We start from the raw sequence: 19,535 nt of genomic DNA, 5'->3' as shown, positions 1-19,535 counted from the left end.
TCTCTCTGCCTGCCTCTCTGCCTACTTGATCTCGCTCTCTGGCAACTAAATAAGTAAAATCTTAAAAAAAACAAAAAACCTCTAGGTAAAATTTTGTTCTCTATAAAAGACATTTCCTATCCTAAATAAAATGGAAATTTATAAAAGTAATGAATTTATGTTTCCTACTTGTATTAATAATATACATAACAGACTTTGTGACTACTGAGTGAAGAATACTAAGACAAGTAACAAAAAAGGAAAACACATTAATGGTGTGTTTCCAAGAGCAGAGAGTGGGTAGAAGGAAGAAGCACCTACTAGTCTAAAATCTACCTTCCCATCTTTTGATTTTAACTTTGATTAAGGTTTAAGATGGTATTATTAAAAAAAAACTGGACTGAGTGACCTGATTTCAAGAATAGAGTAAAAAGGGTATGAAAATGGGAAGGCTGAAATACCACTGAAGTCTTAAGAGAAATATATGAATCCAATTTCCTTCTCCTAGAACTAGGTGACTATCAATTAGACATGTTCTGTCCACTTCACATATACACAGGAGTTGAGGGTGTGGCCCCTCAGCCACCATCTGTATTTGACCCTGTGCTTGGCCACTTGACAAATTGTGTCAATCATGAGCAAATACTCAACCCTGTGTGTCACTTTCCACATCTACAAAGTAAAGATAATTAGCTCTATTTCACAGGGTAGTTGTACCTATTTAATGAGTGAAATTATGTAAAATATGTTGACCAGTGCATAGGATATGGCATATAATATAAGTTTAGCTATTATTATTTATGTATTATCCCACTGAAATTAAATCTCAGTGGGGAAAGATTGTTACCTGTTTTCATTACTGTTGCTTCTCTAGTGCTGAGAATAACGTTTTGCACACAATTATATAACTGGCATACAGTAATCACTCATTCAGTGTTTGCTCTGAAATTTTAACTGTATTACCTCTGTGTCTGTACATATATAAATACATATACATAGTATGCATACATGGACATGCTCAGAGACACTAGTTTCTTATTAAAGGTAAATCGCTAGAGAAAAAGGTGAGAAATTTTTAGTAATAAAGTAAATTAAATGTTCCTGAGCTGATACAATGTGCATTGGTTTGGAAAAAATAGGTATTACCATCTTTTGTTCCTAATGCTGCATAGAAATGCCATCTCTATTTAAAATGATCCTTGTATTCAACAGTTAAATGCAATGAAAAGCAGATTCAGATGCAGTAATAATAATTTTAAAAAACCTTCAAGTTCATGCCACAATTATTGTCATTTCCCGGAAAAAAAGGACTGACTAATCTGCCATTTTTAATATAGGAGGTCAAATGTAAAATTAGCTCTAGAAGCTTAGAAGATAATTCTTAGAAAAAGTCTATTCAGCTGTTATGGTCCATTGCCTAGAAATTCTGACCAAAGGACAGGAAAGAAGGAGTTCCTCTTCCTGACTTTTGATGAGTTTATTCTGTATTACTGTAACTTTCTATCTAACTTCCTACATCTTGCTGGACATATATATACAGTTCCTAGGCTGCTCATTGCATATTTTATAACATGAATTTTTAACCTTATGAGGCAAATAAAAAGACAAAATAAAAAAAAATCCTCAGTGTGTCTGAGGATTCGTGTAATGATACAATGTACTGGATGCAGATGTATCAACAGACGGTGAAGAGTCATTCAGAATGTGGTACCAGCCTCGGACATGTTTGGCAGTTTCTGAATGCCGTGAGAAATCTGGATCTTGGTAATACCAATGATGTACTGTGCGTGAAAATCCACTGAGACTGTCCTTAGAAAAAGAGTGATTATTAAACCTGTATTATTCTATTTTCAACTGACTCCTTCCCCACTTAACTCCTACTGCTTTTCCTTTGGATCCTAATGCTGAAAATATTCTAGAAATTTAAGCCTACATATTACTAACATTTAAAAAGACCTCCTACATTTGTGGAAAAATTCTTGGACTATTTTATATAAATACTGATTTTACATGAATTAATACACCTAAATGCCCTTATCGGTTGGCAAAATTAAAATAACTAAGATGCTACTTAATATCACAAATCCCTGTGAAAGCTGAAAATTGCAGAAAGCATTCAGTGATATGCATAAAAAGTTAGAGGTAATAAGCTAAAAAATGAATTTCAGTTGTGTCCCCCTAAAATTCATATGCTGAAGCTCCAAACCCCAATATAACTGATTTGGAGCTACAGCCTTTAGGGAGGTAATTTGGTTGAATGAAGTCAGAAGGTGAGGCCCTAATCTGTTAGAACTGGTGTCCTTAGAAAGCGGAAGGGATAGAGAGAAAGCCATTTGAGGACACATTGAACAGATAGCTGCCTACAACCAGGAAGACAGTCTTCATCAGAAATGGAATTTGCCAGCAGCTTGATCTGGGACTTCTGGTGTTCTAAGCTGAGAGAAAGTAAGCTTCAGTTATTCAAGCCATCCAGTCTCTGGTATTTTGCTACAGCAGCACTAGCAAGCTGATACTGATTGTCTTTTAAACCTGCTAAGAATACATAGGAGCTATTGTGGACTAGAATAAAGAACATACCACAACCTATGTAAATTAAAATCTATCAGGGATACAACGCAAATAAAAATTCTCAGATTTGGTGAGAGAAGTACATTGGAAGGGAGTTGACTATGAGGGCGTTAGTGGACTCTGTTATATGTAGAGGGGATGGGATCTAGGAGAGATTCTGTTTTGCTTTTCCCCAGTTACATATGCCCCATGGAGATAATAATGGGACCCTCTTCTTGGAGATGTTAGAAAGTAGTAAATAATATGATGTACTACACCCCTAAGCAGAGTGATTGTCACAGAATAAAACCGCAGTAACCCATGGCTTTTAGAGACTAGTTATAATGTGGGAAACAAAAATTCCCAGGAAAGATTGCACAGAAGACAAAATAACTGAAAAAAATGATGGGATTTTTTTAAAGTGTCAAAATGGATAATATCAGATCATATCAAAGTGTTACAAGCTGTTCCTAAACCACTTGCTTTACAGCAGTGAGCTCTTTCTTCTCCTCCTTCACCATGGAGACCTCAATAGGCACTGAAAGTCTTTCTGATACTATTCAGTGCCTGTTGATGTAGGTAGACACATACACCTAGCTGCACCTTACTCAGGGATCGGCATAACTTTGAAGAAATCAATCAGGGCAAGAGAATAGCAGATGCTTCAAACAAGTAGTGGAACAAATTAAAACAAACACTCTCCCAACCCCAAAGAGGAAAAAAAAAAAGAAAATGAAAAAAACATTTTAATATAATTGGTAGTGAAAATACGCCAAACGTGTAAAATGCATCTTAAGAAGGCTTAGAGAAATTCATGAATGACTAGAAATATTATCTTAAATTGTGGTAATGCTTTTCAAACCCCCAATTGTTTTACGTGACCCCCTCATAAACCCTGTCATGTAATCAGAGGAGCGGTTGTTATGTAAAATGACAGAGGACACTTTCAACAGGCTTCTGGACTCAAAAGGACTTACGCAAGGTCACACTGACCAATCAGTGACAGAACCGGGACAAGAAGGCAGATGTTCAGATTGCCTTATCCAGCTCATTTTCTATTTTGGCAGAGGCCTTTGAGAAGTGAACTACTGAGTGGAAGTCAGGAATTACAGGGGCTCTCACCGAGAATTCTGGTAGCCTGACTTACTGTCTGTAATCTGTCCTAGAATTCAATTTCTGAGACGCGAATGAAATTAGGACAAGAATCAACTACATGGCAATAACGTGGCCACTTTTAAAAATTACAGTAGGGGTGCCTGGGTGGCTCATTGGGTTAAAGCCTCTGCCATAGCTCAGGTCATGATCCCAGGGTCCTGGGATCAAACCCCACATCAGGCTCTCTGCTCAGCGGAGAGTCTGCTTCCCGCCCCCCACCCCACCCCCACCTGCCTCTCTGCTTACTTGTGATCTCTGTCTGTCAAATAAATAAATAAATAAAATCTTTCAAAATAAAAATTAAAATAAAAATTCCAGTAGTTGAATACAGTAATATAAGGGAGAAGATGAGTATGCTGCTAATGCAGTGACTGTGGGTTTTTCTTTTTTCCTTTTCTTACTTCTTTGTTCCTATCTTTCTCTCAAAAGTATGGGAGCAGAAAGGGAATGGAAACAGAGCAGTTGGACATGATCTTCCAGACTGAAAACAAAATCCAAACCAAACCGAAACACCTGGTCTAAATAGGGGAAAGTGGATGTTTGTTACGTTTTGACACTAATCTTGCAATCATATCAAGCCACGTACAGTTCTTAGGTTACCAGGGCCTTGGGCCAAAATTCGAGGCCACAAACATTTGCTTTTGTCAGACCTGAAATTCCTTGTTCTGATATAATGTCATTATATCCCGGATGCCTAGCTGGAGTTGGAGAGGCCTGTTGCCTTAACAGAGTTCGAGTCTTTAAAAAACTACTGAAGGCTACTCATCCTTCCCCCAAGGCCCTAAGCGGGAATCCTCCTTTCTTCAGTACTGTTGATCTTTGTGAGGTACTGACCTAGTTAACTGCTTAAAGCAATTTACACCAGGGTGTGCCAAAGACTAAACCCAACTCCTTCAGAAGTCATTTGCAATTTGCATTTGCAATTGAAAAGAGTGCTCCTTTGAATCTGGGCTCCTAAGGAGTTTGGGGTTTTTTTTGTTTGTTTGTTTTTTGTTTTTTTGCTTTTGTTTTGTTTTTTTAATAGAGTTGACACACTATGTTACATTAGTTTCATGTGTACAACATAGGGATTCAACACTAAGGAGTTGTAAGACATTTCTCAGCTCCCACTTCACTGCCCATCACTCCCAAGAGCATATTCTCTCTTCTAGACCTCTTTCCTTAGTAAACGAAGTGCACGTTTCTCTTTGCAGATATTCCAGGCTTTCACCTTTCAAAGTGACGCTCACCTTGCGCTTTCAGAATAAAAATGAAAACATACTTTATCAGTGAGCATGTTTTGGTACAGTGAATGGATAATATCTGCAAGAACATATGAAGGGACGAATATAGACACTCATGCCTATTTTTTCCATAAGGAAAGGGATAAGGATAAAGATAAGAATCTGTGTAAGATGAGAACAAGAATCAGAACTCTACTGGGTGGCCAGTGCCTCCCTGACTTGCTTTGCATATTTGCTTAATAGTTTAATTTTATCTTTTTTAAGGGTTTGGTGTTGACACCACCACCAAGGAGGAAGGAGAGTAAATGAGAATATTTCTCACTTGTTACTGAAATGAGAGTCATACCCACACAGAAAAGGCAGGGACTCTAGCCGGGACTCTAGCCAACACAGCAGGTAGAGTTTTATCATGGAGACATCCACCCAGCAGGTAAAGAAAATATCTATTAGGACATTCAGAATCTGATACAAAAGTCAACATACCATAGTTCAGTGATCCAATATGAAGAGATCTTCTGGCTATCTAGCATCAAAGCCCAGGCTCTTTGTTGTTCAACAAATACTAAATGAGCGTCTCCTATGTGCTAGGCACTCTACCAAGCACTGAAAAACCATGATAGACCAAACAGATTTGAAGGCAGCCCTTGTGAGTTTCATGTATATATCTTGCCTACCTTGCCTATTTTCACACTGTCCTATCTAGAAAGAGACTTATTTTAACCACCCTTTTAATTACACGCCAAAGCCTTACACTGTGTATTAATGATTCAGCAAATTAATCTCTACAAAAGGGATGCAAACACACACACACACACACACACACCCATCCAAGAAAAGTGTTTTGCAAAGTTATAGATTGAAAATTATTCCCAGAAACATATTTCAAACTGTGGATTTACTTCTTAAGGGCCTTGGTTTTTCTAGAGATAGCCTCAAAAATACAGTTAGGTTTAGAGTGACTTACCCAGTTCTTGAGGTGTTTGTTTGAAATCACATATACGGTTGTTTACAAATCCAGTTAATTAGATCTGCACATTATACCTACAGCCTTTTTGTTTGTTTTTTTTTGTTTTGTTTTGTTTTGTTTTTTGGTAGTATTAAATGCAGTTTGTGACTGCAAAAAGTTTGACAACCTGGGGCACTTTCTAAGGAGTTCTTCTGAGGTGATTTTACCCAGATAAATCAGAAAACAGACTATATTCAAAAGCACAGATTTCACAACTTTCCCCAAGTGCTTGCATTACACTTGAATTCCGACCTGGTATTTCTTCAAAGACTTTATGAAGTTCTTAAGCTAGTTCCACCAGTCATAAATAAATTTTTCCTTATTTCAGTTTCCTTGCTTCAGAAATAACAACGATGCTTTTCCTCACAGATTGTTCAAGGGAGCAAATGAGCAAACATAGCATTTGATGCTTTGAAACTTAAGAAGCATGATGCAAATACAATCTATCATTTTCTACTCCATAATCTTTTTATAATAGATTAATTCCATGAGAACAGAGACTCTATCTTATTATTTTTTGCATACTCAGTACCAGTGCCAATATTAGATGTGTTAAAAGTGATTAAACCAGTCTCTAACATTCTCATTTTCTTCTTTACATTTTTGTGATGGAAAATACCATATTATCTTATCACTTAAAACAAAATATTCCAATGCTGAAATTTACAGGCTATCAGGTGGTATGTTCTGAATCTGTCTCCATCTGTCCACAGGCACCTCTCTATGTGGTAAATTCCAGTAATCACAAAGGAGACTGATCAAGAGACCTGAGGTGGATGACGATTAGGAGCAAGAAAGGTGGAGAAAGAGGAAGTCTGTGCAAAATAGGAACCAATGGTGACATGTTCAGAGATTAAAACACACACATATACACACAGAGAAATGATAATAGGCTTCTAAAAGCTTTTTACTGTTGATGAATACTTCTGTAATAGTATGCTGTTGATGATTCTGATTCAGCTAAATAGTACACTAAAATCTTTGGGAGTGTTATTTTTTTGTTGCGATTTATTATGTTTTTCCAATAATAGCCATAGTTTCCCACCCCAAACAAACTGCAGTGGTGGTTCTGAACACTTTTCAACTGTTTCCATAACAAAACACATTTTTTCCATGGCAACCAAGAATAGGAACACACATACACAACTGAAATAAGGATTGCATATGACAACATTTACTCTCACTATGTGGGTGATGTAGTTGGAATAGTTGTGTTTTATTTCATATCTTTCTGATTGTGGTAGAGATGCACTAAATCAATCCATGCCTCAATAATGTGCTACAACCCAAGTTTTCAAAAGGCTGCCTTAGAATTTTCTTTGTGAAAGTGTTTATATATATCCTCTCTATGTTGTTGCAGTTAGATTATCCTAAAATTCTGGACCTTTTTCCTTTATAATTTGTTTTTGAGTTGATATGATTTGTTACAGGATTCATACTTTAAGTATACCTAAGGAAGTTTACTACTTTTGATGAGGAAACATGACATTTTCAAGAAGCAGAAAGTGGTAAGGGTTTTTTCACCAGCTTCTTAGACTGGTCCTTGTGCTCAAAACAAATTGAGAAGTTGAGGATAATTAGGTTTTATTCAGGAATTTCACTACAGTTTCAATAATATATCTGAAAATGTCATTTTTTGTAAAATTAAATACCTAATAGAATAAAAACCTTGAAATATATACATTAGAGAATTACATGGGTTAAAGTACATTTCCTATCACTCCACATTTTAGTATTTTTCCAATATTTATTGATCATTATTATTTTTTAGAGAGAGACAGAGAGCATGGATGAGTGTGTGATGGGGAGGGGCAGGGGAAGGGAGGGAGAGAAGCTTAAGCAGGCTCCACGCCCAGTGTGAAGCCCAACATGGGACTCTATCTCAGGACACTGAGATCATGAGCTGAGCTGAAATCAAGATTTGGACGCTAAACCAACTGAGTGACCCAGGTGCCCCAGTATTCTTCAAGTATTTATTTATTTTTATTAGAGGGCTTTTATATTGACAATAATTCACCAAAAAAAAAAAAAAATCCAAGAATCTGGCATTCTTAGTATTTCAAAACTTGTGGAGAACTGTGTAGGGCAGATGATGTGGTAAATGTATTAGAAATTGATCAAACTTTACACACGGAACACTTATTTTTAGGCACAAATACACATACAACAAAAAGAGACATAAATATATAAACATCAGAGAATTAGAGGGACCACCCAATGGAATCCCTGACTTACCCAGAATATTAGTTACAGAACTAAAATTCAGCCACTCTCTCTCTCTCTCAACCATATCTAAATTCTGAATTCTCGGAAGCAGCTTGAATTTATGTTATCTGACATCAAATAGAATAGCCTTCAGATAAATGTACCACAAAAGCAGGAAGCCACAAATTCCTTCTGAATATGACTACAGTGACTTTAGTGAATCTAAGTAAAAATTCCAAATTTTCTTAAGGAATTTAACAACAACAAAAACTTAAAAATTCTATAGATAGTACAGATTCTTTGGTCAGTATTTCAAGATTAAGGATAAACCAGTCCATTGGCAGTAACTACTTAATACAAAATTAATCTCTCAAATTTGTTTTATAAACAATTTTTTTAATAAATCTTGCTCAAAGTCCTTGCATATAGATGTGTAGGAGCACACACAAATAAACACAGTGACATTTAGAAATACACACACAGGATGAACAAGAGACTATCTTTTACTCTAACACACTATCTCACTGGCCTGGAAAAGATTGTGATTCCAAAACCCTTTAAAAATATTGATCAACTTGGAATTTTATCAAAAGTCACTATTTAAGCTATTACAGACAAAGACTCAATAGACTTAATTTTCCTGGGTCCACAGAAAGCTAGAATCTCAAAAGTATTGTTGGAATGTGCCTTGGGAACTTTTTTTTTTTTTTTTTTAATTTCTGCTAACCACCTCTTTAAGAATGGAATTCCTGGTGACTTAGACATCCATTGGTAGCACATTTCTTTATTAATACTGCTTCTTTTATAAGTTTATTTATTTCAATAGTATTCTTCCTTAAATGAGGGGGAGGGGAGAAAAAAAAAAAAAACCTTGAAAATAAAATGCACAAGTGAAACAAGCAGTGATTGGCTGACACCCCACGGCCAAGGGCAGGCTCCAGCAGGTTTCGGAGTAGCAAGGTCATCAGAGTATGGTGCATAATGGAGCATCATATTAGAGTGGAATTCAGCCAAACACAGTAATGTATGGATGTAGACGCATCTGAAAGAAGGAAAATAAAGATTTATGCAGGTAAAAAAAAAAAGTGTGATGAAGAATTTTTCCCCAATATCTTCTACCCAATCAGAATGCTGTGGTAGAGGTTTTGGTGCAGAGAATTTTTATTTACTAATTACCTGTTTGTAAATAATAAAAATGCCTAGGGCGGGTAAAGTTAACTTGTCAGATGAATCCTACTCGGAAGCTTTATTAGTTTTTTTTGTTTGTACACAGCATTAGAGTTCAATATAAACATCACCAAATTCCTGAAAATAAACTTTTATTCAGCCTTTAAAACATTAATTCACCAGAAGTGATAATTAAGATTAGTTTTAGTGGTTTCAGCTCAATTCTTCTTGGAATGTGATTTCTCCCACAACACTAATGCTAAATAAAGCCTGTGTAATGTTCCGAAACGGAGTCCCTGCTTTAGAAAAGATTCTAAGGGCTTTTAAAATAAATAAGAGAGAAAAGTAGAGCTGACTCAAGATCTATATGAACAGATCTTATTATTTCTATGGAGTCACAGTAAATAAATGGATGGGGAAACTTGCTATGGTCCAGAAATTGCTTATATACAGCTTAAACATAAAGCTCCAAATAATTACTATACTAAATTTCCAAAGTAACCTCTACCACTCTCCTCTCTCAGGAAAAGATATGGTGGCAAAATATCTAATAGCATTGGTGACGATTGCGAAGCAATGGTTATCAGTATATTCAGTTTTTAAAACAGTTCAAATTTTATTCCTGAAATTAATAAAGTCCATCATTAGCATTTTATCACTATATAAATTTAAAATATGATACATTGGATTGGTTAATTGCCTAAAAAAGGAGGCAATAGAACTGAAAAATTTAAAAATGTTACATTCTTTTAAAATTTGCTAGAAAACAAAATTAGAGAAAAGTTAGTTCACAACTGTGTGTTAAGGACACTATGAAGGTAGAGCACAACTGCAAAGTTGGCAAATGCAAAGGAGCATAGAGGCCAGACAGAATCATCCATATTGATGAAAAAGGCAAAAGATTATTCTGATTAGAATACATATAAACTTTCTATACATACTGTATAGAAAGCTTCTATTAATTTCTATTAAGATTATGTTTTTATTGAGGATATACTAATCCCAGATAGGAGCTTACATCCTGTTGTCATGGTTCTGTTAAAATTACAAATTCTGTCAATTAACCTGTTGCATATATGTTCTAAACAATGTTAAGTTACTTCAATGAGTGTAATCAATTGCTATTTTACATAGGGAAAAAGAACCATTAATTTCCTTTGAATAGCTATAAAATTTGAATTATAATTTCCCCAATAATTTACAGATTAAAAACTAGAGCCTAAAGCAGAATTATATTCTACTGTAAAAAAAATCAGTCTTCCTAACCAAATACATAGTTATATATACACAGGTAAATCTCAGCAGATTTCTATCCCTATTGAAATATATATACTGAAAGTTATGTGACTTCAATTTTATTCCTAGAGATAAAAAAACAGAACCAGAACACTGGCCTCTGCATTCCATGACTTGTATCCACATTGTATCCTCAATAATCTTGTGATCTCAACCAAATTATTTTATCAAAAAGGCTTCAACTTCTTAAGTTTCATTGCATCAGTCAAGGAACCAGCAGAAAACCAAATTCACACCTCAATGGTACACAGAGAGAAAGGTCTCAGTCTCTCTTCATATAAAATGAGGGAACTGGTTTGGATGATAACTTTTAATTCAAAAATGTGATGACTCCAGTGTTTTTTAGGTACAAACACTAAATGGTTGATTCTATTTTCTTAAAATTTTGTATATGTTTAAAGTTCAAATATGTTCCATATATTAATGTATGAATATCACAATGAAATAAAAGTCTAATGGTGCCATACTTGGTATATATGAATATATCTGTATGTGTTTGTGTATGCGGAGACACAGAGAAAGAGAAAGAGATACCAGGTGTACATTTTTTTACATTTGTAAGGTATGTAATTACCCCAAAAAAGAAGATAACAGGAAAGAATGATTTTGCTATATTTATCCAGCTGCATGATTTACTTAAAATCTATAAATTGACTTTGTGGTCTCATGTCTAAGTTATTAATTGACTTGGGATAAGTTTGAGATAAGTTTCAGATTGTCATACCTTACATAAAAATTTATATATGCAAGGTAGATCAGATCAGTGGATGACCCTTTCCTTATTCATAGACATCCAGAGATCTAGGTAATGTTGCTTTAGTAGATATCTCCTGACAAAAGACATAACCTTTCATCAGTTATTAGCCACTCGTCTATTACCTCAGACCAAATGTAACAGAAATTTCACCATACGCAGATGCCCTGTACCTCCTGAAAGTGTTCTAGTTATACACAGAAGAATCATATTGTAGAAATTATGCTTATCAAAATGAAACTAGAAGCTGTGGTTGGCATCACTCTGCAGATGCGTTTCTACTATAATATGTATGGTGTAATGTACATACACGGACAAATTGATATTTAGTTTTCTCAGTGCTGAAAACTCTAATAGATGATGGCAAGTCATCCATTTGCTTTCAGACTGGAAGTAACTTAAAAAATAATTTCTGCCATAGTTTTTACTAAGTATACAATGAATATATTGAACACAATTTGAGCACTTAAAGAGAATATTATTCAGACTACATTCCGCAGTTCCAAAGGCAAGGGAAACTATCACTGGATTTAATATGAATTTTTCTTGAGCATTGCTGCATCAGCTACAAATGGATTTTTAAATTAATGTTTATTCAGGCTGTATCTTCCTTACTCTTGCCAAAAGTAAAGTACTTTACTTTCCATTTACTAAATACAATAAAATTTTTACTTGCCAGTGCATTATCTAAATAAGAGCACAGCATGAATAAACGCAACAGGACCTAAAAATAATAAACAAAGTAGTCACTATGCTTTCATATGTTTACTAATCTTCTGGAATTAGACTATTTAAGAAAATTGAAAAAATATTTAACACATAACATGACTCTGAAGATTAAAAAATAAGTAGAAAAATAGAATGCCTCTGCTTTTATTTTATAAGTCAAAAGCACAATTGTATTTCCAAGTCGCAAAACTTGAACAACCACTAAAACCAGGTTTACCAAGCAAAGGAAAGGTGGACACTTAATCTCAATAATGCTGTCAATGAACCACATTAGGCTCAACTAGACACATTATTTAGTTGAGAGCAAAGGCTTTTGTTTTAACTGCAAAGGTCTGAACTATGGAAACCTGGGCTACATCATCAGTTTTGCTAAGGTGTGATTTTCAGAAAGAAAAAAAAAAAAATACAGCAACTCTGCAACACACATCTTTTAGATTCTGCCAAAGAGTAACTACAAAAGCTTGATTTAAAAATTTCTAGACCCAGTGAAAACAAGCCAAAAAGGGGGGAGGGGCATTATTTACAAACTTGTTTCCATAAAGCTGTTTAACTTATTACAATATAACCATTAACAGGATTTAAAAGCAACACTTTGAAATGTCTAATTATCATGAAGATGAAAACACTGTAAACAAATACCCTTTCCACTATATCACAGGTAAAGAACTATGTTAAAGTGATTCAAGAAAATTATAAATACAGTGAAGACTTTATGTCAGAGACTTTATGTCTCTGATTTTTAATTAATCCCTATCATAAGGAATTAAAATATGGCATCCCTCAGGGTTTTTCTTAGATAAATTCAGTATCAAAGGGAGGAATTATAACAAAACCTGTGTTCTTTACTTTATTTTATTTTATATCAAATTTAAACACAGAAAATACATTTTGGCCATTGTTTTTAGGTAAAGCTAATATCTTTTAAAAATAAAAATAGAAAATCACCTATTTATGGTACAAGCAAAAATCAGGACAAAAAGATCCTGTTTATTGTGTCAGATGTCTAAACAGAATGTAACTTTGTAAATGGATCCCTTGTCCCCTGACAGCAATATTGAAGAGATGAAGAGTATCAATTACTATTACTAATTACATTAAGGGTAATGTGTTTCATTCTCTTTTATTTCATTTTGTTTCAGCTATTTATTATGGTAAAAACTTTACACATCTTTTGAATACCTAACAACATAGAAGTTTTCCAGTCACTTTTGGCAAACTGCATGATTTATACCAATGGCTTTGCAGGTTTTCTATTTTGGTATACAGACTTCTTTGCTCTGTTAAGAGTCTCTAACACCATACATTAGTTTATTTATAAGCATATCACTTTGCCTTTTAAATAGGATGCCACAACAGTCTTGGTATTGGCTGTCTTAAATATTTAAGAATATAGAGCCAAACTCATTTGATGAGCCAAATAAAGCTTAAGTGACAGCACAGAACACATGAAGGGGTTGTATAAAATATCTATAAAATCTGCCACTTGATATGTCCACTCCAAAGTTTAAGATTACACAATTTAAAATGTAAATGCTATTCAGCCACGGGACAAAACATCCCATTAAGATGACAGTGAAGAAGTAAACATTCTGAAGAAAGATGTTTTCACACACTTTTTGCACTCCATGTTATCATTTTCCAAGGAAATTTCTATAGACCTTAATTTATCTGTGGGTGTTTCTAAGCCATCTTAGAGAAGTAGTATTATTTTACCTGGACATGTCCTTATTTACAAAATGGATAGAAGTACCAAAAACAAAACAAAAATTCTTCTTCTTCTAACTCCAGGTAAAGCCATAACACAACAAATATAACCTTCCACTTAGTAAATTGCAGGTTAAAAGAAATAAGTAACTCAGGCTCACGAGCATCACATATTTTCAAAAGCCATTTAATGTAATGAAGTTCAAGCCTATATTTTCTTGGATTGCTGTGGTAATCGGATATAAAATCATGTGAAGTCTGTTTCTCCTTAACCAAATAGCTGCAGTAAAGTACTATAAGTAGCAAATATTTCTTTAGGAAATTGATTTTTAAAACTATGAAAGCAGTAAGGAATTAATATATCTTTTCTATGTCTTTAATGACCCCATCAATAACATCTTTAATGACGCTATAAAACAAGCTTTTCTTTTGCCTTAATTCTTCTCATATTGCACATTCCACATGCAAAGCATATTTAATAGAAAAACTATTATTTGATATTATTTGACAATCATAGATGTGTTTTTTAAGATGAGCTCTTGTGATAAGAAATATGTGGCATTTTATTAGTGGGGCTGCTACAGCATTAGACACAGCAGTTTCCAAAAGGTTTTACTTGCTGAATGTCAGAACTTGGTGGGTGTAAAAAGTAAACTTTGTGAGCATTACATATATCACACAAGCAAAACTTACAAAAATAAATTTTCTGTTTTCTGAAGTTATCTCAAAATATGCTTTTTAAAACTGTTTCCACGTCTCACTGAAAAACAATGGTATTGAATATTCCATATAACCGTAATAACGTCAGGATATCACAAGGCAGACCAAAATTTTCTTTCACACAGTGCATCAAACAAGAACATTTCTGTTGTTCAGCTTAAATAATAAATGGGTCATGCACTTTACTTTTGCTTATAAACTTTTAATACCAAACACGAAGAATGCAAGTGCTAACTTCATAGCCTCACAGAAGTCTATTTGTTACAGACACTGAAGTATTAAAAATGCAGTTTTGCATATTTGTGTATCATTAAATGTTTTTAAATCAACATTTTTGTCAAAGTAATCAGTATTTAAGTATCTCAGACTTGCTACTATATTTGCATGAACCAGCCTCCATGATCTATACAATCCTACATAATACATAACACAGATAAAACTTTTATAGTGTTCAATTTGCATAGGCACCAGTAGTAACTTTAGAAATTTCCCCCCAGGATGTAATTATCCACTGAGTAGCCACAAAACAAAATAATTTCAGGTTAAAGCTAACCACCCAAACCGTATATACATATTTATCCTGAAAATAGAAAATGTAGGATGAATTAGTACTGTCAAGGATAAAGAGATGTACAAAACACTGCCTACTTTGAATATGTTCTTAGATAGCTTACTAAACGCTGGTTTGGTAAGTTGCAAAATACAAGGGGGCACCTCACGCAGATGGCCTGTGGTCAATTAATGATCTATGAATTCACATTAATTCACTGCTATTAAATTTTTAAATAATAGCTTTAAAAGAGAAAACAAAACTTCACAGAAGATGTTCTGTCCCAGAGTTACTAGCCTTCTGTGGGATATTTAGATATATTCGGAACACATCTTACCTGTTTGCTGTACTTGTTATTGGTTTGACAGCTGTATTCAGAGCAGTGATCTGATCCAATTGAAATGTTGTCTCCTGCTCCCACAAAGGTGTTGGCTGGTGGTAGATCTTGTACGGCCTGGTGTTTTTTTCCTGCAGTTGGTGACTGGGGGTGAAGCTGGACAGTAGGCAATGGAGAGCTAGATTTGTAATGCCTGGCCAGGTCAGGACTGCCAGGCCCCCCATTAACAGATCGGTATCGCCCCATGCTTGGGCTATCTGACAGCTTCTCATTGACACTATCATACCTCTGTCCATTTGGTTTAGAAGCTTCTACAGTGACAATGCTGCTGTAGAGAGGCTGCTTAGATTTTTTGTTTTTCTTGTCCTTTTTAGGCTTTTTAGATTTGTCGTGCTGCTGGGGTGTAAAAAAGTCTTCGTGATCCTTTTTGCCAGCTTCATAGCCATTTTTATTTTTGGATCGGCAGTACCTTGCCATCACTACAATTAAGATGATTAGAATCACTGTCATAATTCCAGCAACCACCCCAATGACAATACTGAGTCTCTGCTTGCTAATTTCATAACTTGGGTCACCAGCTATATCCTGGGTGAGTGGGGTGTGCAAACTTCTGGCTATCTGGGAGTCAATCACAGTTGCATTAGAAACACTTTCATTGACAAACACATGCACCAGAGTTGTGGTGGACTGGGAAGGCTGCCCACTATCATTCACTTGCACGACCAACCTGTGCAAGCCATAATGCTTTTGGGTGAGTTTTCCCACTAAGGAAACCACACCACTGGTGGAATCAATCTCAAACAGCTTGAAGGGATTCCCTCCCACAATGCTGTAGTTAAGGTCTGCATTGATGCCATCGTCACTGTCTGTTGCCAACACTGTAGCTACTACTGTCCTGACATTACTCGAAGGTGGCAGTAAAGTGTAGGAAATGTTTCTGGGAAGGGTAACTGTGGGAGCATTGTCATTCTCATCCATCACAAAGAGAGAGACTGTGGCTGTGGCGGATCTGGGAGGATCTCCCCCATCCACAGCCTTGACTCTGAATGTGTATGTGGTCTGATGTTCCCGGTCAAAAGACATTGTGGAGTAAATGGTCCCCGTGTCATTCTCAATGGAAAAAATGTTACTGTTTTCTTCTATGTAGAGGCTCATCTCCGCATTGCGCCCCTTGTCAGCATCCATCACCGTGACCATCCCCACAGGGCTGTTGGGCTGCAAGTTTTCTTTCACATAAAAGGTAAAGACGTCCTGCATAAACTTAGGATCATTGTCATTCTTGTCAGCCACCTGCACAATCACCGTGGTGCTGCCCTGCAGCACTGGGATGCCTTTGTCTTTGGCGTTAACTTTAAACTCATACCTGTCTGTTTGCTCTCGGTCCAGCACCGTATTGACAAGGATGTCCCCAGAATCAGGATCGATGGCAAAGATCCCCATAACGGAAGAATCCAGAGAGTAGGCAATCTCTGCATTTTTCCCACTGTCTGCGTCTGTCGCCAGCACCGTGGCCACCCTCTCTCCAGGGATGTTATTCTCGGGAAAGTAAACCTCCACCACCGACTGGCCAAAGACAGGTGGGTTGTCATTGGTGTCTCCTACCTTGACAACCAAGGAGTTGTTGCTGGAGAGGCTGGGGCTGCCCGAGTCCACCGCCACTATGACCACGTTGAATTCCCGGGTGGTCTCATAGTCCAAAGGAGCCGAGGTGTGCAGAAAGTACTTTTTCTTGTTCTGGTCGCCCTCTGTGTCGCTGGCCGGCTTGAGCTGGAAGGGCACATCACCCACCACGGTGCAGGTGACTACGCCGTTCTCGCCTTGGTCTCGGTCGGACACCTGTACCAGAGCAATGGGGGTGTCGACCAGAACATCCTCGGCCACGTTGGCTACCCCGTCCTTGAGTGGGATACGCCCGATCTTGCGGATTTCAATGGACGGTACATTGTCGTTCTCGTCCTTGATGTTAAGGACCACCGTGGCCTTGTCGGTCTTGGGGGGCTGCCCGCGGTCGCGGGCCATGACCGTGAAGCGCAGCTGGTTCACCTCCTCGCGGTCGATGCGGTGCAGGACACTGAGCCAGCCGGACGTCTCGTCGAGTCGCAACAGCCGCCGCACGGATTCGGTCGCCGCTCCGAACACATACTCGATCTGTCCGTTGACCCCCACGTCCAGGTCCGCGGCACGCAGCTGCAGGATGGGAGTCCCTGGGGCGCTATTCTCCGCTAGGTCAGCTTCATACACGCTCTTCTCGAAGCGGGGACTGTTGTCGTTCACGTCGGTGATGAGCACCCTTAGGATGGCCTGAGAGGAGCGAGGCGGGTCGCCACCGTCGCGCACCCGCAGGGTCAGCTCGTAGGAATCGCGTTGTTCCCGGTCCAGCGCCCCCTTCACAATCAGCTGTGGCTGCTTCTCGCCATCCGGGGTGTCGGCCACCTGCAGTTCGAACACGCTGCTGCGGCCACCGGGGTTGGTCCCGCCGCCGCCGTCTGGTGCGTCCGGCCGCCTCTTGGAGCCGCCCGGGCCGCCGCCGCTAGCGCCGTTCCCGCCGCCCCCGGGGTAGGGGGCGCTGTCGGCAGGCCCAGCGCGCCGGCCCTCGCCGCCGCCGCCGCCGCCGCCGCCGCCGCCGCCGCCGCCACCGCCCCCGGGCTCCTGGAGCAGCTCGTAGCGCTCGATGCCGTTGCGGCCGAAGTCACGGTCCGTGGCGGTGGGTAGCAGGTAGAGGGTGCCCACCGGCCGGTTCTCCTCCACCGTGAGCGTGAGCACGGGTGACGGGAAGGTGGGCGTGTTGTCGTTGATATCGAGTACGATGACCCGACCCTCGAACAGGTCCACCCAGCTCTGCGAGGGCCCGATCACCGACACCTCGAAGTCCAGAAAGCACTCGTTCTCGTCGAAGATCATCTGACACTGGGGCAGCTTCTCGCGGTCGATGCGCCGCTCGCTCGTGCTCAGCTCGCCGGTGAGGTTGTCGATCTTTAGGTACTCCGAGCCCGACTCGAGGCTGAAAGTCACCTCACCCGAACCCGTCACGATGCCCAGGTCCGAGGCGACGTTGCCGATGCGGACGTCCGCTGGGCCCTCCTCAGCCAGTCGATATCGGAGGAGTTGCTTGGCGGCCGCCAGGCTGAGCGAGAGCGGCAAGAGGAGACAGCAACCCAGGCACCAGCCGCGCGCCCACCCCGCGGTCCGCATCCTCAGCATCTTCTCCTGCTGCTGCTGCTACTGCTCCTTCTAATCACAGCCCCCTCGGCGCCCCCCTCCTCCGGGGCCGGCCGCCGGCCCTCCTCCCAGTCCTCTTCTCTCTCCGGGAAAGGAGGAAGCGAGAGGAGGGAGGGGGCAAGAGCACCGTGCGGAGTCGGCCAGGGGGACCAGCGATAGATCCTTCTTTTTTTTTTTTCCTTCTGCTTCTTCCGAAAGTTATTGTTTCATAATTCATGCAATGGGTGCTAATCGCCCGCTCGCCGGCCGCCGTTCAGTCGCAGTACTCACAGTTCACGGGACACTGCGCGCCGCGGGTTCGGCGCCCCCCCAGAGTCATCCCCGCAGCGGGCGGAGGATCCCGGGCTCCGGTTCCCGCTCTGTCGGATGGGGCCGGAACCGCTCCGGCAGGCGGGTGGTGGAGCCGGGAAGCGGCGGGGAACAAGCCTGCAGCTTCCCCCGCCTGCCAACCCCGTTCGTCTTTGCTGCTACTCGAGTTGCGTCCAATTCACGTTCCAGCCACTCACTCCAGACCCAGCTTCTGCTCCGGCTGCCCAGGCAAACGTGAGTTGCTTCCTGCACGAGGCGCCGGGGCCAGCAACAAGCCGGTCTGAACTCTGACTCCGCTCTGGCAGCGGGGGAACCAGTCAACAGATCGAGAATGAAAAATCCCTGGCAGGTCGCTTCGGGCACTGTGCAGTGGAGACCACTCGCGTCACACAGCGGTCCGCGTCCGGGTCCCCCCCGCGCGCCGAAGAGCAGCCCGAGCCATCTTCAGAGACGCCCAGAGTCAGTCTCTTCTCACCCCCAAGAGCTCGGGTTTCTCTTTTTTTCTTAACAACTCTGCGCAAGGTCATTAGTCACGAAGCCGCCGCCTGAAACCGCAGCAGCCGTTCGCCCGCGGGGGCGAAGGCTGAGCCGTGCGCACCGCGCGGTGCCCAAGTTTGGGTTCGCAGCCGCAGAGT

At 39.5% G+C, this 19,535-nt stretch overlaps 1 protein-coding gene across 10 annotated transcripts in view; it reads right to left on the bottom strand.

Moving 5' to 3' along the window:
• The window catches only part of PCDH7 (protocadherin 7), a gene marked incomplete at its 5' end in the record, with an annotated part of 389,689 nt that extends 370,853 nt beyond the window's left edge, over positions 1-18,836 (bottom strand). For 3 of the 10 annotated variants that reach the window (XM_080797201.1, XM_080797203.1, XM_080797206.1), the window contains one exon: positions 15,373-18,836. In XM_080797201.1, the coding sequence (XP_080653327.1) occupies positions 15,373-18,573 (3,201 nt within the window). Of the gene's footprint in view, positions 1-7,864; positions 9,158-14,458; positions 14,526-15,372 lie in introns of those variants that run through there. The other 7 variants (XM_080797204.1, XM_080797202.1, XM_080797205.1 and 4 more) reach the window with 4 other exon arrangements.
• Positions 18,837-19,535: the final 699 nt, after the last annotated feature.

The sequence above is a fragment of the Martes martes genome, assembly GCF_963455335.1.
Source record: "Martes martes genome assembly, chromosome: 2".
NCBI classification, from domain to species: Eukaryota; Metazoa; Chordata; class Mammalia; order Carnivora; family Mustelidae; genus Martes; species Martes martes.
The sequence above is the reverse complement of the archived record's forward strand: the minus strand, read 5'-3'. Positions and strand labels throughout refer to the sequence as shown.